At 44.4% G+C, this 21,620-nt stretch overlaps 1 protein-coding gene across 1 annotated transcript in view; it reads left to right on the forward strand.

The window, feature by feature from the left end:
• Positions 1-9,820: 9,820 nt before the first annotated feature.
• EXO1 (exonuclease 1) overlaps positions 9,821-21,620 on the forward strand; it is a 51,618-nt gene continuing 39,818 nt past the window's right edge. Inside the window, 4 exon segments of the mRNA XM_073598039.1 lie at positions 9,821-10,020; positions 15,293-15,525; positions 19,223-19,342; positions 21,313-21,370. Coding sequence (XP_073454140.1) covers positions 15,365-15,525; positions 19,223-19,342; positions 21,313-21,370 — 339 coding nt within the window. The 5' untranslated portion in view covers positions 9,821-10,020; positions 15,293-15,364.

Raw genomic sequence — 21,620 nt, forward strand, 5'->3', positions numbered from 1 at the left:
TTGATGTTTTGAATATTTCCCAACACTGCAAGCTATAAAAATTGAGTCGACATGGCATGCTCTATTTAATCGCTTTCCGACCGTATACAGTATATATACGGCGGCAGAGCGACTCCCGTGTGCAGGACCTGTACGTGATCCTGCACTTCCGGGTCTGATTGGGCACAGCGGGAACCAATCAGCAGTGATGTCCGCCGGGACCCACCAATCGTTCAGGAGACCAGCAGAACTATGGTCTTCCTATGTAAACAAGGCAGATCGCCCTTCTGTGACAAAGGCTGTGATCCTGTGTCTCTGCTAAGCGGGAACACAGATCTCTGCCTTCCCACAGTACAAGCACCAACCCTCCTCCCCCCAACACACACACACACCCACAGTTAGCAGACACTCCACCCCCCCCCCCCCCCATACACACAGTTAGCAAGCACTCCCTAGGCACACATTTAACCCTTTGATCCCCCTGATGTTAACCCCGTCCCTCCTAGTTTCATTAGTACAGTGACAGTGCATATTATTTAGCACTGATCACTGTATTGGTGTCACTGGTACCCAAAAAGTGTCACTTACTGTCCGATTTGTCCGACACAATGTCGCCGTCCCACTATAAGTCGCTGATCATCGCCATTACTAGCAAAAAGGAAAAAAAAATCAAATCAAATCTATCCCATATATTTTCTCTTTTACCAAAAACATGTAGCAGAATACATATTGGCCTAAATTGATGAAGAAATTCGATTTTTTTTTACATTTTTTTAATGGATGTGTTTCATAGCTGAAAGTAAAAAATAATTTTTTTTTTTTGTTTTTTTTTTTCAAAATTGTTGCTCTTTTTTTGTTTATAGCACAAAAAATAAAAACCGCAGAGGTGATCAAATACCACCAAAAGAAATCTATATTTGTGGGAAAAAAAAAGGATTCAAATTTTGTTTGTATACGGCATCACATGACCGCGCAATTGTCAGTTAAAGCAACGCAGTGCCAAATTGTAAAAAGTGCTCTGGTCAGGAAGGGGGTAAAATCTTCCGAGGCTGAAGTCGTTAAAGTGAATAACTCAACACCAAGTTCACTATATGGACCCCTTATATATTTATACATGGTGATCATACCCCCCCCTTATTCTCCTCTTCTCAAGAGTGAATAAATTCAGTTCCTCTAATCTTTCCTCATAGCGGAGCTCCTCCATGCCTCTTATCAGTTTGGTTGCTCTTCTCTGCATTTTCTCCAAAATGCTGTATACATTCCTTGTGACAGCAATTAAAAAAATATATAATAATATATTTATATTATATAAATCTCAACAGTGTAACAATAAAAAAAAAGTAAAGTGCCCCCAGTGCACAAAGACAAACTGATGTGTTGATCTCAGGCGCACGCAAACCGCGGTCGTCCCACACATGTGAGGTTTCAACGCGAGCGTCAGATCACGGCCAGTAATTCTAGCACCAGAGCTCCTCTGAAAAAATAAAGTGGTAACCTGTAAAGGCTCTTAAAGCGTCGCCTATGGATAGTAAAAGTATACGTAGTTTATCGCTGTTGTGCAGGCGCGCAAAATTTTAAGACGTGACAGGTTTGGTTTTTTTATTTCCTTGGCAAGACATCCTCTTTTAAAATTTACAAATAAAATTGGGTTATCTATTGTGTTATTTTTTGCGTTAAAATGAAAAAAAAGAAAAAAAAAAAAAAAAAAAAAAAAAAAGAAAAGTGTATTTTCTTTCCTAAAAACTGCGTTTCAAAAACCCGCTGTGCTAATACCATGCGACATAAAAATTGCAAAACCCAACCAATTTATTCTCTAGGGCACAGATGTCAAACTGGCGGCCCTCCAGCTGTTGCGGAACTACAAGTGCCATGAGGCATTGCAAGGCTGTCAGTTACAAGCATGACTCCCACAGGCAGAGGCATGATGGGACTTGTAGTTTTGCAACAGCTGGAGGGCCGCCAGTTTTGACACTCCTGCTCTAAAAAATGTATATCACGTTAGGGGGATCTAAGTAATTTTCTAGCAAAAAAAAAAAAAGATTTTCACATGTAAAAAAAAAAGTGCCAGAAAATATGCCCCGTATTCAACTGGTTAACCACTTCCGGACCGTCCGCCCACCGTCCCTATACGTCGGTACTTTGACGTTGAATACCGTTATGGTAGAAGATAGCTGCTGTAACTCCGGTATTTTTAAAAACGGCAGGCCGCTTTCGGATAAAAGTGGTCTCTGCGACGGATTCGCCGCAAGATCACTTTTATCGGCAGCGGGAGGGGTGCCCCTCCCCGGTGGTCTCCGCGGCTTATTGGATCCGTCAATAGCGTTGGAGAGGATCCGATGCTTTCCCCTCGGAGGCTGGCAGTCGAGTGAGGGAATGACGGCTCCCACTCGACTCCATACCATTGGATGACGGAAGTGATGTCAAACATCACTTCCTTCCAATGGTCTTAAAGGGTTTTTTTTTTTTTTTTTTTTTTATAAAAAAATTAAGGGAAGACTTTTTTTTTTTTATTGCATTTAAGTGTTAATGTGAGATCTGAGGTCTTTTTGACCCCAGATCTAACATTAACCACTTCAGCCCCGGAAGGATTTACCCCCTTCCTGACCAGAGCACTTTTTACAATTCGGCACTGCGTCGCTTTAACTGCTAATTGCGCGGTCATGCAATGCTGTACCCAAACGAAATTTGCGTCCTTTTCTTCCCACAAATAGAGCTTTCTTTTGATAGTATTTGATCACCTCTGCCGTTTTTATTTTTTGCGCTATACACGGAAAAAGACCGAAAATTTTGAAAAAAAATGATATTTTCTACTTTTTGTTCTAAAAAAAATCCAATAAACTCAATTTTAGTCATACATTTAGGCCAAAATGTATTCGGCCACATGTCTTTGGTAAAAAAAATGTCAATAAGTGTATATTTATTGGTTTGCGCAAAAGTTATAGCGTCTACAAACTAGGGTACATTTTCTGGAATTTACACAGCCTTTAATTTATGACTGCCTATGTCGTTTCTTGAGGTGCTAAAATGGCAGGGCAGTACAAAACCCCCACAAATGACCCCATTTTGGAAAGTAGACACCCCAAGGAATTTGCTGAGAGGCATGTTGAGCCCATTGAATATTCATTTTTTTTGTCCCAAGTGATTGAACAATGACAAAAAAAAAAAAAAAAAAATTACAAAAAGTTGTCACTAAATGATATATTGCTCACACAGGCCATGGGCATATGTGGAATTGCACCCCAAAATACATTTAGCTGCTTCTCCTGAGTATGGGGATACCACATGTGTGGGACTTTTTGGGAGCCTAGCCGCGTACGGGGCCCCGAAAACCAATCACTGCCTTCAGGATTTCTAAGGGCGTACATTTTTGATTTTACTCCTCACTACCTATCACAGTTTTGAAGGCCATAAAATGCCCAGATGACATAAAACCCCCCCAAATGACCCCATTTTGGAAAGTAGACACCCCAAGCTATTTGCTTTGAGGCATGTTGAGTCCATGGAATATTTTATATTTTGACACAAGTTGCGGGAAAGTGACAAATTTTTTTTTTTTTTTTTTTTTTTTGCACAAAGTTGTCACTAAATGATATATTGCTCACACAGGCCATGGGCATATGTGGAATTGCACCCCAAAATACATTTAGCTGCTTCTCCTGAGTACGGGGATACCACATGTGTGGGACTTTTTGGGAGCCTAGCCGCGTACGGGGCCCCGAAAACCAATCACTGCCTTCAGGATTTCTAAGGGCGTACATTTTTAATTTTACTCCTCACTGCCTATCACAGTTTCGGAGGCCATGGAATGCCCAGGTGGCACAAACCCCCCCCAAATGACCCCATTTTGGAAAGTAGACACCCCAAGCTATTTGCTGAGAGGCATGGTGAGTATTTTGCAGCTCTCATTTGTTTTTGAAAATAAAGAAAGACGAGAAAAAACATTTTTCAAAACTTTGTGACAAAAAGTGAGGTCTGCAAAATACTCACTATACCTCTCATCAAATAGCTTGGGGTGTCTACTTTCCAAAATGGGGTCATTTGGGGGTTTTTTTTGCCACCTGGGCATTCCATGGCCTCCGAAACTGTGATAGGCAGTGAAGAGTGAAATCAAAAATTTACGGCCTTAGAAAGCCTGAAGGCAGTGATTGGTTTTCGGGGTCCCGTACGCAGCTAGGCTCCCAAAAAGTCTCACACATGTGGTATCCCCGTACTTAGGAGAAGCAGCAGAATGTATTTTGGGGTGTAATTTCACATATTCCCATGGCATGTTTGAGCAATATATCATTTAGTGACAACTTTGCGCAAAAAAAAATTAAAAAAATAAAAAATTGTCTCTTTTGAACTGTCCTGGCATTTTATGCACAACATTTAGAAGCTTATGTCACACATCACCCACACTTCTAACCACTTGAAGACAAAGCCCTTTCTGACACTTATTGTTTACATAAAAAAATAATTTTTTTTTGCAAGAAAATTACTTTGAACCCCCAAACATTATATATTTTTTTTAAAGCAAATGCCCTACAGATTAAAATGGTGGGTGTTTCATTTTTTTTTTTCACACAGTATTTGCGCAGCGATTTTTCAAACGCATTTTTTGGGGAAAAAACACACTTTTTTACATTTTAATGCACTAAAACACACTATATTGCCCAAATGTTTGATGGAATAAAAAAGATGATCTTAGGCCGAGTACATGGATACCAAACATGACATGCTTTAAAATTGCGCACAAACGTGCAGTGGCGACAAACTAAATACATTTTTAAAAGCCTTTAAAAGCCTTTACAGGTTACCACTTTAGATTTACAGAGGAGGTCTACTGCTAAAAATACTGCCCTCGATCTGACCTTCGCGGCGATACCTCACATGCATGGTGCAATTGCTGTTTACATTTGACGCCAGACCGACGCTTGCGTTCGCCTTAGCGCGAGAGCAGGGGGGACAGGGGTGCTTTTTTTTTTTTTTTTTTTTTTCCTTTATTATTATTATTTTTTTATCTTATTTTTAAACTGTTCCTTTCATTTTTTTTTTTTTAATCATTTTTATTGTTATCTCAGGGAATGTAAATATCCCCTATCATAGCAATAGGTAGTGACAGGTACTCTTTTTTGCAAAAATTGGGGTCTATTAGACCCTAGATTTCTCCTCTGCCCTCAAAGCATCTGACCACACCAAGATCGGTGTGATAAAATGCTTTCCCAATTTCCCAATGGCGCTGTTTACATCCGGCGAAATCTAAGTCATAAAATGCTCGTAGCTTCCGGTTTCTTAGGCCATAGAGATGTTTGGAGCCACTCTGGTCTCTGATCAGCTCTATGGTCAGCTGGCTGAATCACCGGCTGCATTTTCAGGTTCCCTGTTGAGACAGGAGAGCCAGAGAAAAACACGGAAGACGTTGGGGGGGGAGGGGCATTCCCTCCCACTGCTTGTAAAAGCAGTCTAGAGGCTAATTAGCCGCTAGGATTGCTTTTACATGAAAGCCGACCGCTGGCTGAAAAGAATGATACCAAGATGATACCTAAACCTGCAGGCATCATTCTGGTATAACCACTCAAAGTCGTGAATGGCGTACCTGAAGACAAAAAAATGGTTAACAATAAAGCACAGTAAACGGTAAGGTATAAAAAATTGCATACCTGAAAAGCAAACATGATAAAACATAATAACAATAAAACATTGCAGAATAGAATACAGTAAAAAAGAACAGAACAATAGAGAGAGAGAAAGAACAATAAAACGACAACTATTTTTTTTTTTATTTTATATTTTTGTATGTGTTTTTTTTTTTTTTTTACACTTTTTTTTGTAACTAACTTTTATAACTGTAACCGGTTCCAGGTTCGGGTCTCTCAAAATGCGATGGCATCTTGGGAGACCCTGTGAAAGTGTGCCTAGTCTGTGCAATGCTGTACCCTATGCTAATACTCAACTAGTGAATGGTAGTGTTCAAAACATTCACCAATGCAAAGACCAGGATTGTCAGGACAGGAGGGACAATAATAGTGGGTGTCACGCCTATATCTGCGCTTGCTGCAGACACGACATCTTTTTTGGGGGGGTTCGCTGGGTAGGGGTACTCGGGAGGACATAAAGAAAATGCCTCTCATGCAGCCGACTGCATTTGGTTGGGGATGTGAATGGGGGAAGTACGGGCGCTGCAGAAGTGGTGGGTTCCCAATTAGGATTGGCGAATGCAGCAGGAAGGGCACTATGGGCACGACGGGCCTGTGTTTGTCTTTTTGGTGGCAGCGGGACACTACTTGTGCTTGTCACCTCACCAGCTTGAACTGCACTTATGGGACTCGCCACGTCACCAAGTGTTACTGCAGTGCTGGTTTGACTACGACCGGGGTGTACTAGGCCGCTGGTGCTTGCCAGTTCACCAAAACGCTACCAAAAAAACTGTTAGCGATCGCAAGGATCAGGCCTGACTCTGCGAACGCTGCAGTTATGCGTTTAGTGTTTTGTAAGTGTCAGTGATCGATCGATACTGCACTTGGGTGGGCTGGGCTGGGCCGGGTGGAGGGGCAAAACGCAGGTGCTAGCAGGTATCTGGGCTGATCCCGCTAACACTGCGTTTGTGGGAACCCTAAACTGCTGGGGACGCTAGTATAGATCTGATCAGATCAGATATTGATCCGATCAGATACTATACCACTAAGGGAGGCGTATGCTGCGTGCGTGGGTGTTAGCGGTACTGGCGCTAATCTGACGCTGCCTGGGGCTGGTGCTTGCCAGTTCACCAAAACGCTACCAAAAAAACTGTTAGCGATCGCAGGGATCAGGCCTGACTATGCGAACGCTGCAGTTATGCGTTTAGTGTTTTGTAAGTGACAGTGATCGATCGATACTGCACTTGGGTGGGCCGGGCAGAGGGGCAAAACGCAGGTGCTAGCGGGTATCTGGGCTGATCCCGCTAACACTGCGTTTTCGGGAACCCTAAACTGCTGGGGACGCTAGTATAGATCTGATTGGATCAGATATTGATCCGTACAGATACTATACCACTAAGGGAGGCGTATGCTGCGTGCGTGGGTGTTAGCGGTACTGGCGCTAATCTGACGCTGCCTGGGGCGACGCATATCACCGCCGGGCGACCGGGGGGCTAAACCTTTATTCGGTAATAAACGGCGGGTGCCCTGACACTATAAAAAATAAACAAACTAACCAGCGTCACCGTAACAGTTATACGGTGATCAGTGGTGAAAGGGTTAACTAGGGGGCAATCAAGGGGTTAAAACATTTATTAGGTAGTATATGGGGGTCCCTGTCGCTATAAAACGCTGACGGCGAACCTAAATATTTACGTTCCTAACTAGCGTCACCACCGACACTAATACAGCGATCAGAAAAATGATCGCTTAGTGACACTGGTGACAGGGGGTGATCAAGGGGTTAAAACTTTATTAGGGGGGGTTAGGGGGGTATCCTAGACCTAAAGGGGGGTAATACTACCTGCCCTAACACTGTAACTGTCACAAACTGACACTATGCAGTAATCAGAAAAAAAAAAAAAAAAATACTGCTAATGTCAGTTTGTGACAGGGGGGGGGGGTGATTGGGGGGGGATCGGGGGGCGATCGGGGGGGGATCGGGGGTGTAAGGTATGCCTGGCATGTTCTACTGTGTGTGTGTGTGTGTTGTGTGCACTTACATGTCTTCTCTCCTCGGCGCTGGACGGAAACTGCCGAGCCGAGGAGAGATGACATCACATCCTCTGCCTGTGTGAAACTACACACAGGCAGGGGAGGATTCCTATTGGCTGGGAGCGATCGCGAGGGGGGGGCCACGATCGGATGGTCTCCCCCTCGCCTCCCGACGCTCCCAGTCAGATGCCGACCGCCGATGGCACCGGGGGGGGGTCCGATCGGACCCCCCGCCCGCGGGAGGCAGATCACGTATATATACGTGATTCTGCCTGCCCGTGCCATTCTGCCGACGTATATCTACGTTAGGCGGTCGGCAAGTGGTTAAAGAGGTCCTGTCATGTTTTTTTCTATTACAAGGGGTGCTTTTATTCCTTGTAGTAGGAATAAGGCTAGGTTCACACTGCTGCAGTGCGAATTTACCGCGATTTTACCGCGAATTTACCGCGAATTTACCGCGATTTTACCGCGAATTTCAGGAGTTGGATATAGCTGCGATTGATAGTCTAGCCAATGGAATCATAATGTAAAAAAAAAAAGGGTCTTAACTTCCTGTGTACTTCCTGGTTTTTGTGGAGAGTAGTGTGGTGGAATTCGCACATATGTGAACCAATCAATGCGATTCAAGAACGATTTACATTGATGTCTATGGAGACTAAATTCGCAACGCAACGCAGTAAACTCGCACAGGACCTTTTTTTCACGCAGGTTATATTCGCAACGCGTCGATGTGAACGGCACTAATGTTAATCTATGTAATTTAAATGACTTGCGAATTTGAGCGATCGCAACGGCTCAAATTCGCAATAGAATTCGCAGCAGTGTGAACCTAGCCTGAAAGTGATCCAAATTTTTTTTTTTTAAAAGGGATTACCCTTTTTTTCCCCTAAAATAAAAAGTAAAAAAAAAAATTTCAAAATTTTAAAGCGCCCCGTCCCGCCGCATATGAAAAGGATGTTCAAATCATACATGTGAGGTACCGCCGCGATCGTTCGAGCGAAAGCAATAATTATAGCTCTAGACCTCCTCTGTAACTCAAAACTGGTAACCTGTAGAAATTTCTAAACGTCGCCTATGGAGATTTTTAAGGGTAAAAGTTCCATTCCATGAGCGGGCGCAATTTTGAAGCGTGACATGTTGGATAGCTATTTACTCGGCGTAACATTATCTTTCACAATATTAAAATAAATAAATAATTGGGCTAACTTTACTATTTTCTTTTTTATTCAAAAAAAGTTTTTTTTTTCCCCCAAAAATTGCATTTGTAACACCGCTGTGCAAATACAGTGTGACATAAAGTATTGCAACGACCACAATTTTATTCTCTAGGATGCATGGAAAACAAAAAAATAGGATATAGATAGATAGAGATATATATATATAGATATATATATATATCTATATATATATATATATATATAGATATATATATATATATTTGGGAGTTCTAAGTAAGTTTGAAAAAAAAAAAAGAAAAAAAAAAAAGAAGATTTTAACTTGTAAACAACAAGTGTCAAAAAGAGGCTCGATCCTTAAGTGGTTAAAAAGAAAAAAAAAAAAAAAAATAATAATATATATATCTCATGTTCAAGGGTTCTAAGTCATTTTCTAGCAACCCCCCCCCCCCCCCAGATTTTCACATGTAAATAAAAAGTGCCAGAAAATTTTCGATATTCAACTGGTTAAAGTGTGTAAAAAAACAGTTCTGGCAAGGAAAAGGTTAATACAGGTAATAAATAAAGAATTTTGTCTTCAGAAAAAGGTAGTCACTACTCCCATCCCTCTTCCTGAGATTGCTGGTGAATTAGTAGAGGGGGGTGAGGATCTTCTCCTCCTCCTGACCCAGCAGGGCTCTCCAATCCTCGTACACATTTGGCGCCACATTCCGCTCTCTTCTGAATTTCCCGCCACCCGCCCCCTCGGTGACGTCTCTCGGGGGGCACGTGACGCCCTCTCTGCCTCCTTCGGCCATCTTTACTGCGGGCGTCGCGCTTTAGACGCTTCTCGGCTTTCTTTTGTTTCAAAATAAAGACTTTACGTTTGCTACAAAACTTTTTTTTTTATTCATCGGCCCTAGAAATGCCCGACGCTTGTATCAAAACAAAGTCTGTTTGGGGGGAGGGGGGTGTTTCCCTTAGCTGTCATGGCGGATCGCGCCTCTCCGGATCTGGTCACGTGTACACGGAGGGCGACGTCAGCGCAGGCGGAGAGCGCGCGCCTTGGTTTAAAGTTCTGATGGTGGAGGAGCCGAGTGTCCGGGGATGACGGATCGGTCCAGGCCGGGAGGAGGAAGATGATGAATAGGAGACATTGCAGACATTAGTATTCTCAGGGGAGGAAGAACAGTCCCGCCATAGTCCTTGGTGTCAGTCCTCTCTATAGATGTGTACAGGTGAGTGTGATAAATATACGTGTCACCTCCATACTGACCACACATCATGGGCACCATAGAAGAAGAATCATTATGTAGACGAGGTTCATACGACTACTACTGTGTGTCACCAATGTACGCAAAATCGCATGTGTTCCTGAGCGCACATAGAAACGCACTGCCCTGTAACAGTCATTTGTTGTTAACGCGCGCGTGCGCCATTTTTAGACTTCTTTGTTATTCTTGCACATAGGGCAGAACATTGAAATCAACAGGCTTCCCTACATGCGATGCTTTTGTAATGCGCATGCGCGGTTCCACCTGTAGGTGAGAATTAGGGATATACCGATACCGAGTATTGACACAAGTATTGGTGCTCGTGAAAATGCTACCAGTGCTCTGCGTCAATACAAAATAAATGGGCGCAAATTGCACTGCTAGGAATCCCATGCAAACTTGAATAGTAATGTGCGATTCCCATCCGAATCACATGTGATTTCCCCTACTGCCCCTTTGTATGTATGGCCCCTTCCCACCCGCATTAAGACAAGGCAGCCACAGAGCGGGCTTACAATGCCACAAGGGTGTCTTTGCCCCCCCCCCCCCCGGTCACCAAGTTCTTAGGATTAGGCTGATCGAGGCAAAGGGCCAATCACAACATCCCTGTACCACGTGATCAGCTGATTACACAATGTAAACAGAAGCCGGTTATCTGCTTTTTGTTTTACTTTCCTCGCGCTGACAGGAGAAAAGAAGAAAGCCGATATCTGGATTCTGTTAAAGGGATGTTGGTTCCAACATTACCCACCAGTGCCACCAATCAGAGCCTCATCAGTACTGCTAATCAGTGCCACCTATTAATGCCCATCAGTGCTGCTAATCAGTGCCACCTATTAATGCCCATCAGTACTGCTAATCAGCGCCACCTATTAATGCCCATCAGTACTGCTAATCAGCGCCTATCAGTGACACCTATTGGTGCCTCATCAGTACTGCTAATCAGTGCCACCCATCGGTACTGCTAATCAGTGCCACCTATTGGTGCCTCATCAGTACTGCTAATCAGTGCCACCCATCGGTACTGCTAATCAGTGCCACCTATTGGTGCCTCATTAGTACTGCTAATCTGTGCCACCCATCGGTACTGCTAATCAGTGCCACCTATTGGTGCCTCATCAGTACTGCTAATCTGTGCCACCCATCGGTACTGCTAATCAGTGCCACCTATCAGTGCCCATCAGTACTGCTAATCAGTGCCACCTATCAGTGCCTCATCAGTGCTAATCCAGTGCGCATCAGTACTGCTAATCAGTGGCAGCTATCACTGCTAGTCGGTGCCTCATCATCAGTGCTAATCAGTGCCACATCATCAGTGCCTCCTGATCAGCACCCATCAGGGAAGGATAAGATTTACCCGTTTGCAAACTTTTATAACAAACTATGAACCTTTTTTTTTTCTTCAAAGCGTGAGTGAAGAGCTGCACGATTCTGGGAGAAATGAGAATCGCAATTTTTTTTTTTTTTTTTTTGCTTAGAATAAAGATCACAATTCTCGCGGCGTAACATAATTTTTCACATTATACACAAAAATTGGGCTAACTTTACTGTTTTTAGTTTTTATAAAATTCATTAAAGTGTATTTTTTTTCCCCAAAAAATTTGCATTGAAAGACCTCTGCGCAAATACAGCGTGACAAAAAATATTGCAAGAAAAAACATTTTATTCTCTAGGGTCTCTGCTAAAAATATATAATGTTTTGGGGGGTTCTAAGTAATTTTCTAGCAAAAAATAATGATTTTAACTTGAAACCAACAAGTGTCAGAAAAAGGTTTAGACCCCTTTCACACTGGGGTGTTTTTCAGGCGCTTTAGCGTTAAAAAAAGCGCCTGAAAGAAGCCTCATCTGCAATTTCAATGTGAAAGCCCAAGTGCTTTCACACTGGGGCGCTGCACTGGCAGGGCGTCAGAAAAAGTCCTGCAAGCAGCTTCTTTGCAGCGCTTTCGTGTTTTTGCCTCGGGGCTGGGTGCGCAGATGGCCCAAGCCCTTTAACACTGGCAGCGCCCAAAAAACGCCCCAGTGTGAAAGAGGTCTTAAGCGGCGCTTTACCAGCGTTTTTCGGACGCTGGCAGTGTGAAAGGGCTCGGGTTTTTACATTGGGATTGCAGATGAGGCTTCTTTCAGGCGTTTTTTTTTTTTTAACGCTAAAGCGCCTGAAAAACGCCCCAGTGTGAAAGGGGTCTTAGTCTTTAAGTGGTTAAACTTCCCTCATTTACAGACCGAAGGTAATACGTTACAATGTTTATAGTTAGTTCAGTGGCTGAGGAATGTTGTGATACTTGGCCGACTGCCTGTTTGTTTTTTTTTTTTTTTGTTTTTTTGACAGCTGTGGGCCTTCGGCAGAGAACTCTGCATAGAATCGGGAAAATGCTTTGTTAGGATCGCGAGGGGGAAAGCATTGCGATCTCGATTCTTAATGATTAATCGTGAAGCTCTACGTGACAGCGCTGAAAATTGACCTGGGCAGGAAGGTGGTAAAAGTGCCCTGTAGGCAAGTGGATAGAAAGGAAATAGCGCCATCTAGTTTAGTACCCCCTTGGCGCTGGCCGCACGCAAATATCCTGGTCCTTGGCGCGGAGAGGCCGCGTATTTACGGGAATTGAAGTCAATAACACTGTGCTGGAAGCGCGCGCTCCCAGCACAGTTGCAGGCAGCCTAACTGAAAGCTCCTGATCGCTGCTTGTAATCGGGAGTTTTAGGCTCACATGACGGCCGGTCACGTGATCTTAAGCCATGATCCGCCTCCTGGCAACCTAAACCTCTTAAAGGGCCGGGAGGCGTCGACGTGAAGAGGTTAAAAATGTTAGAACTCACAGGAAAGTTCAAATGTAAAATCTGCATAGTGTCCCGGTCTCGCCGATGATAGAAAATCACGGCCACTGGAGGTGCTCTCAGGGCTGGAGAAGAAGTTCCGGGACCCCAGGGGCAAAGGGCGGAAGTGATGTCAGCTTTGGGGGCGGACCGCCTATACATCTCCTTCAGCCCTTTTCCCCAAGGGGTCCCGGAACTTCTTCTCCAGCCCTGTGAGCACCTCCAGCGGCCCTGATCTTTCTGTCATTGGCAGGACCGGGGCACCTGTGCAGATTTTTCATTTGAACTAGACCGTGAGCTCTAACATTTTTAATAATGCCCACTAGATGGCGCTTTCTTTACACACACAGGAGCAACGGGGGAAATCGCATGCATTTCGGACAGGAATAGCACCGCATTCCTGTTCAAATCACATGCGATTCTTTGCAGTGCTATTTACACCCATTTATTTTATATTGGCGCAAATCGCACCACAAAGTATCGGTACTCGCTGATTAAAAAAAAAAAAAGTTTGCAACCCTAGCGTGAAACTAACCTTAGGGGGCTCATTCATGCCGTATTTTTGTGGTAATGTTTGCTATGATCGCGCATGTTAAAGCGGGGTCCACCTATCTATCGTTTTTTTTTTTTTTGGAGTTCATTCACAAACTTTTCTTCTCATGATTATCTACTCACATGTTCTGTGTAATAAGTCCGCCTGTGTCCGATTTCGTTGTAAAGAATAACTTATAAAATTCACTGCAGGCGGTTTCCATCTTCATTGTGGGCATTTGAAGCCCACAAGCATGTATTTCCTGGATGCGGTGAATGCTGTGCTCCCAGCATTCACCGAGATGTTGTGATGACGCTGTTGCACAATGCATGCTGGGAAGCCTGAGACTAGCTCCCAGGGGACTGTGGGAGGTCTGGGAGAGGCTAGAAACACGCCTACTCCCATGGGAGGAAAACCAGGAAGTGCTAAGAAGATTAGAAAAAAAAAGGTAATTACGGCGATTTAAATTTTTTTACACAGCATGTCAGCATCTAGGCAAGGAAGAGAATGCATAGAGATAATGTTCAAAATTTGGGTGGAACCCCGCTTTAAGGAGGACGTTCACCCTTCCCATTCACTTTCTTGTATTCTGCTCTATGGCGGGTGGCAAGTGGTTAACCACTGATAATAGACAGATAACAGATAACAGTTGCACAACTTTTGCATTGTATAACATTCAGGTATGACTTTCAAGCAACGTTTGAGGGTTAACATTCAAGTCTATGGCCCTCATGTTGCATGAAAGTCGGACCAAAAGTAGTGCATAAACTACTTTGAAGTTGCTGCAACTTTAAGTTGCACATACATGAATGGTTATCATTGGAAAACATTGGACTTTGATGTCCAAAGTTGCATGACAAGTCACCCAAATGTGAATTGAGCCTACCATTGTTCTGTTCCCCATGGGGCACAGTACATGTAATACTGGTACTTTATCCCATGATGCTCAGGGCTTCCCAAGTGTAGTTATGAATACCGGCCTGCTCCATCCTCTCCCTCTGCAGCCAGTCCAACAACAGCTAGGAAGGAGACGGATCCATCATAACTTGTCTCGGCTCTGAGCAATTTACTGGGACCAGCTGTGGCAGGAGGAATTTCACAACACTTGTCTAGATGAGTATCGTGTCTCTTGCACCAACCCCTCTCCTCCTGCAACCTTCTAGGACACCTCACATGTACCAGGAGGCTGCAAGGCCTCTCATAGAGCGCCGTGTCAACTGGCGCATGCACAGTGGGGTCAGTTCCTGAAGAAACCACAGCCAGCTCCCATATCTAAGATGCCGGCCATAGGGACTCGCAGTGGTAAGAAGAACTGCCTGCGGGAAGACCGCTTTGGATCCCCACTAATTTAAAAAAAATTAGGGATGCCTGAAATCTGACTTTTATCTTAGGCAGACTTCTGGGGAAATTGGTGAGTCAATCGCACAAGCAGGAATTTATGTTTTATGTTTTTATCTCCTTTTATATTGTAAAGCGCTGCGTAAACTGTTGGCACTATATAAATCCTGAATAATAATGTTTTTGGGGTCAGTACACCTCCATGTAGCCAAATTGCAATGCATTCTCAGAAAATTACAGGGGCTGCAGATTTAAAAGGATAGGTAACTTTTAATAGAAGTCAATTACAATATGATTAGTGTCACAATTATATGTGCTATATTTTTCTTTATTTGCAATCCCCCCCCCCCCCCAAGAAAGTGAAGTTACGCTTTAAACTTGGTATGGTGGAATTGGCCCTTAAAGACCTGTCCTGTCTGTTGGCTTTAGATCTGCAAGTCTGATGCTTTCTGGATGTCCAATGGCTGGTCTGCTGGGTTATCCTCAATGTGCTTTGCTGATTGGTGGAGTAGGTATCTCATACATCTTTATCTCATACATCTTTATCTCATGCAGGTTACTCTGGAGGATTCCTTCACCACTGATTGGTCTTAATTCAGCGTTCCTTCTAGTCGTTCCTCTGCCATAATGGGTATTCAGGGTCTTCTACAGTTCCTGAAAGAGGCATCAGAACCCATCCATGTGAAACAGTACAAGGGACAGACTGTGGCTGTGGACACCTACTGCTGGCTTCATAAAGGAGCATTTGCTTGTGCGGACAAGCTGGCTAAAGGAGAACCGACTGACCAGTAAGTTTTTATTTATTTTTTTTGCTTTTGAAAGTTTCGTTTGGTGCCTGTAGGTGGCAATTAGGCACCTAAAATAATTAAGTTGTAACACGTCCCACAAAGTATATGAAATTTGCGATGTTCATCTTTCCAAACATTGCAAATTCCATATGTTCTGCTTTTGGTTTAAAACTGAACTCTAGATGGATATAAAAGACATAAAATAATGCAACTCTTGATTTATGATTATTCTTTTTTAAATGTATTTTTAATGCAAGCAGTGCAAGTTCCGTGTTTCCCCGAAAATGAGACCTACCCTAAAATAAGACCTAGCGTTATTTTCCAGGAGGGCTGCAATATAAGCCCTTCCCCCGAAAATAAGCTCTAGTTTAATCACTTCCCGCCCGGCCTATAGCAAAATGACGGCCGGGTGGTTCAGTTATCCTGACTGGGCGTCATATGACGTCCAGCAGGATAACAGCCGTCACGCGCCCGTGGGGGCGGGCATCGCGGCGATCGGTGGTGCGGTGTGTCAGACTGACACACCGCTACACCGATCTCGGTAACGAGCCTCCGACGGAGGCTCTTTACCACGTGATCAGCCGTGTCCAATCACGGCTAATCAGCGACTTTTCCTGTTTACATCGTGATCGGCTTTTCTTTACTCGTGTCTGACAGACACAAGTAAAGGAGAGCCAATCGGCGGCTCTCCTGGGGGGTGTGTCTGCGCTGATTGTTTATCAGCGCAGCCCCCCCCCCCCCCCTGCGGATGCCCACACTGGACCACCAGGGAAGCCCCCAGCATGTGGATGGCCAGGTATGTACCCCATGGCCATCCACATATAGAAAAATATGCCCAATACATGCCAATCAGTGCCCAGCGGGCACTGACTGGCAAAATTATGGATGAGTACAGACAAGTGATGCCCAGCAATGCCAACCATCAGTGTCGCCTATGAGTGCCCATCAGTGCCACCTCATTGATGCCACCTTATCAGTGCCTGTCATTGAAGAAAACTTACTTATTTACAAAAAATTTTAACAGAAACAAACTTATTTTTTTTTCTAAATTTTCGGTCTTCTTTTATTTGTTGCGCAAAAAAAAAAAAATCGCAGAGGTGATCAAATACCACCAAAAGAAAGCTCTATTTGTGGGAACAAAATGATAAAAAATTTGTTTGGGTGCAGTGTTGCATGACCGCGCAATTGTCATTCAAATTGCGACAGCGCTGAAAGCTGAAAATTGGCCTGGGCGGGAAGGTGTATAAGTGCCTGGTATTAAAGTGGTTAAAATGCTTGAAAAATCCTATAATCCTCTATTTTACAGTAGTATATAATGTACAATGTGTGTGTTTATTGTAATATAGTTGCGGGGAAGAGGGCTCCAGTGGGTCACAGTAGCACAGAGCAGCACTATTACAAAGATATTTGGCACAATTATATTATAGAAACACACATTGTACACTATATACTACTGTAATAGAGTAAATTATAGGATTTTACAAGTACTTTAACTGCTTACACTGGGATTCCCGTCAGGGAGGGAGAGAAGACGGCACGTTACATGGTAAGACCTACCCTGAAAATAAGCCCTACTGTGTCCTTTGTTGCCAAAATTAATATAAGACCCGGGCTTATTTTCGGGAAAACATGGTACCTAAGTTTGACCTGATATCTGTATCTTGAAAAACCTTGTAGAAGAGCTCCAACAATTGAAGACACAGCAAAAGGGGCCTATTGGTTGTTGCAATGCTCACAAGGGATATGCAGAAATTAGCTCATTAGTGTGCTGCTTCTCCTTTTCCTGTCCAGTCACAGGCTCGAGGTGAGACAAGATCTGCAGGTGTTACTTAAAGTAGAACTTCAGCCTCAACCTAAGTAGTTTAGAAAAAAAAAATAGTCTTCTCCCCCCCTCCTAAGTGGTAGCTGCAGGGGAGAGGAGAGAGTGCTTGACAACGGCTGGGATGCCTGGGAACAGTGACTTTACTCATAGGCTCCCATGTTATTGTCAGCACTCCCCTGCAGTTGCTGCTGCTCATTTTAGTGTAGGGGATGGTTCAAGCTTTCCCCTTTTTTTTTTTTTTTTTTTTTTTTTTTTATTATACTTGCCTGACCCCGTGCTCCCCTCCCCTCCAGTAGTGGACTGTCCCTGGGTGTCATTACATCTAATGCAGAGCTATCAGTCTTGATGAGGTCAGAGAAGCCTAGAGTACCGGTTTGTTGTTTGCAATGCAATCTGCTGTTGGATTGCCCTTCAGACAGCAATAGACAGATGGTGAGAAGTTGTATTGTGACTGTATCTGTTTTAACCCCCAAAAACCGACCGCGCTGCAACTGCATGGTTGTAAGGCGGTTGCAGCGCCTCACTTGAATAGGTTCTGCTCTGTGTGCGCTGCCAAGAACCACAGGGGATATAATTCCTGCCGGAAAGCACAGTGCCACGGCATGTGTACACCCCCAGCTGCCTCCTCAGCAGCCAAAGGGGAGCATTTGAGTGGTGTTTAAGCATGGCTCAACCACAGGGTTTAACTGCCCCATAATTGCAAGTGTAAACAAGCCCTTAACGTGTTAAATTGCTATGTTTTGGCATCCAAATATTCTACTTCTGCATTAAAATTGGAAGCACAGCATGATGGACAAACAGACATTATCACTGGGTGCAGAAAAAAAGCCTTTTTTCCTTGGAGCCTGAATGGGATGGCACACCCTCGTCCTTCCCTTCCCTACAGTCCTCTGCACACCCTCGTCCTTCCCTTCCCTACAGTCCTCGGCACACCCTCGTCCTTCCCTTCCTACAGTCCTCGCACACCCTCGTCCTTCCCTTCCCTACAGTCCTCGGCACACCCTCGTCCTTCCCTTCCCTACAGTCCTCGGCACACCCTCGTCCTTCCCTTCCCTACAGTCCTCGGCACACCCTCGTCCTTCCCTTCCCTACAGTCCTCGGCACACCCTCGTCCTTCCCTTCCCTACAGTCCTCGGCACACCCTCGTCCTTCCCTTCCCTACAGTCCTCGGCACACCCTCGTCCTTCCCTTCCCTACAGTCCTCGGCACACCCTCGTCCTTCCCTTCCCTACAGTCCTCGGCACACCCTCGTCCTTCCCTTCCCTACAGTCCTCGGCACACCCCTCGTCCTTCCCTTCCCTACAGTCCTCGGCACACCCTCGTCCTTCCCTTCCCTACAGTCCTCGGCACACCCTCGTCCTTCCCTTCCCTTCAGTCCTCGGCACACCCTCGTCCTTCCCTTCCCTACAGTCCTCGGCACACCCTCGTCCTTCCCTTCCCTACAGTCCTCGGCACACCCTCGTCCTTCCCTTCTGTCCTCGGCACACCCTCGTCCTTCCCTTCTGTCCTCGGCACCACCCTCGTCCTTCCCTTCAGTCCTCGACACACCCTCGTCCTTCCCTTCCCTACAGTCCTCGGCACACCCGCCCCCCTTCCCTTCCCTACAGTCCTCGGCACACCCGCCCCCTTCCCTTCCCTACAGTCCTCGGCACACCCGCCCTCTTCCCTTCCCTACAGTCCTCGGCACATGCCAAATCTGCTGCTGTTTGCATTAATTTGCTTACCTGTGGTAGAAAATTGATATTTGGTAACTGCTGTGGCATTTCTGTGTGTGTGTGTGTGTGTGTGTGTGTGTTTTTTTTTTTTTTTTTTTTTTTTTTTTTTTTTTTCTGCATTCAATGTTCATTACAATCAGTGATGTCACTTTCGTTGCAGGTATGTGACCTATTGCATGAAGTTTGTGCACATGCTTTTATCACACGGTGTGAAGCCCATTCTGGTGTTTGATGGATGTACTTTACCTTCGAAGAAAGATGTGGAAAAAGCAAGACGAGAGTGAGTCAACGCACAATATTCACATTTGTTACTGTTCCTTATATATAAGTTGTCATCTTATTTAATTATTTATCATGTAACTATTGTATCGTAGTGCTTTTGCATTGTGTTTAAAGCAGAGTTCCACCCATTTTCTGCACTTTTTCCCAATGCAAATTTTATTATTTTTCTTTCAAATTGGAAATGCCTTTTTAATAGTGTTATTTCTCCTGTGCTTCCTGCCATCCCCGCCTAGGCGATTACGTTACGTCACTGGGTGATTCGCAAGGGTTCCTGGGATAGCGGAATCATGCATTTCAGGAGTCCTTGAGAATCGCCTACTGCCAAAATCCCCCGTTATTTGTAGTCAGGAAGGAGAGCCGCGCAACGGCATTACTGCGCATGCGCGAGATCGGGAGGTGCATTCTGGGTAGCCAGCATGTACGGAAATCCCGGAAATTAAGACAGAAGGGCTTTAGATGCGCACATCTAAAATGGAACCTGCCTGCTTTTGAGATCTGTACGTAAAAAAGTGCAAAGCATATGACATGTTGTAAATGTTATTGGACGTGTTTGGACAAATACAGAGCAGTCTTTACAAAAAATAAGTGTTTGGGGGACTGGAACTCCGCTTTAAAGTGATTTATAAAGGCTGAAGGTGCAGAAAAAAATATATATATTCTAACAGTGTGCCACACTCCTATTAGACAAACTATAATCGAATGCCCTAATTTATTATCACATCCAATCAGTGATGTGAATAAATAACCAAAATTAACACAAAACAAAATGTTCCAAAGTGAATACAGTACTTCCTTACCACTGGTTAGATCTCAATCCAATCTGCTTAATCAATTTAATTCAAATCTACTATTGATCATACAGCAAAAACCCATATAATTCCTAATTAAAGTGCCGTGCAATATATTGGTTATTCAATAGTGCAATACAACAAATTAAAAAAAAAAAATATGTACAAAATTTCCAATATAATTAATGTGCAGTCCATGTATGAAGTGCTGTATTTCTCAAACATCCAAAGGTGCCTTCTTACTCCTTCATGCATGTATTAACACACGCCCTCGTGCTCCCCCATTTGGTGTGCGCTCACCTGGGAATATGGGACCTCACACTTAAAGCGGAGGTTCACACACAAATCCGCTGTTCGGAACCCTCCCCCCCCTCCCTTTTATTTGGCACCTTTCAGGGGGGGGGGGGGTGCAGATACCTGTCTAAGACAGGTGTTTGCACCCACTTCCGGGCATAGGCTCCCAAGGGAGTCTATGCCACTTCCCGTCGTCCCCCCCCCCCCCCCACGCTGTCTGCTGGGACACACACGGGTCCCAGAGACAGCAGGGACCATTCGGATTGCGCAGTGCGACTCGTGCATGCGCAGTAGGGAACCGGGAAGTGAAGCGCAAGGCTTAATTTCCTGATTCCCTTAATGAAGATGGCGGGGCAGCATTCGAGGGACGGTTCGGCCTCGGGTGCCGACATCGTTGCACCCTGGGACAGATGAGTGTCCTTATTTTAAAAGTTTTTAAAAGTCAGCAGCTGCTGACTTTAAAAAAAATAAAAAATTTTGCGAAAACCAGCTTTTTTTTGTCCCTAGGGACTAATATGACGGGTATACGTCCCTCTTTCCATTGCCGCCATTATATATCTACAGTATGAATAGTTGCCAAATCATGTATGTAAAGAAAGGAACGCCAATAGTACTTGTATCTTTAAAACTCTTATCTAAAAGGAAAAACCACTCACATTTGTTGGGTGTGCACCTACTAAATACAGTGTAATATCACGCAATCGCCGTGAGTCAAAGTGACGTGAGCCTGGGTTCACACAGGTGCGGTGTGGGAAACCGTATGTGGTTCAGACAGGATGTGATTCAGACAGGAATCGCAACCGCATTCCTGTTCATATCTCATGCGATTCTTTGCAGTGCGATTTGAGCCCATTCATTTTGTATGGGTTCAATATGCACCGCAAAGGTATCGGTACTCAGTATCGGCAAGTACTTCACTGAATTATCGCTACCAGTACTTGCCAGTAAAAAAACTGTATCGGTGCAACCCTACCAAATACCACAATAAATAGCCGCAGAGATCTGAAATTTGTTGGTCAGATTCCACTTTGTAGTCAGAATGTACGTTTTATTGTAACATTAAAGGTTTACTTTGTTATATTTATTTATCTGCTCTGTGCAATGCTTTTGCAATAGAGCAGCCCCAATCTGGGGTCCCCTTGCCAGTGTTCCTGGCTCCTCCTCCTCTTCCACAGGGGGCCCCCATAGGAAGCT

The sequence above is a fragment of the Aquarana catesbeiana genome, linkage group LG09, assembly GCF_042186555.1.
Source record: "Aquarana catesbeiana isolate 2022-GZ linkage group LG09, ASM4218655v1, whole genome shotgun sequence".
In the NCBI taxonomy this organism is placed as follows: domain Eukaryota; kingdom Metazoa; phylum Chordata; class Amphibia; order Anura; family Ranidae; genus Aquarana; species Aquarana catesbeiana.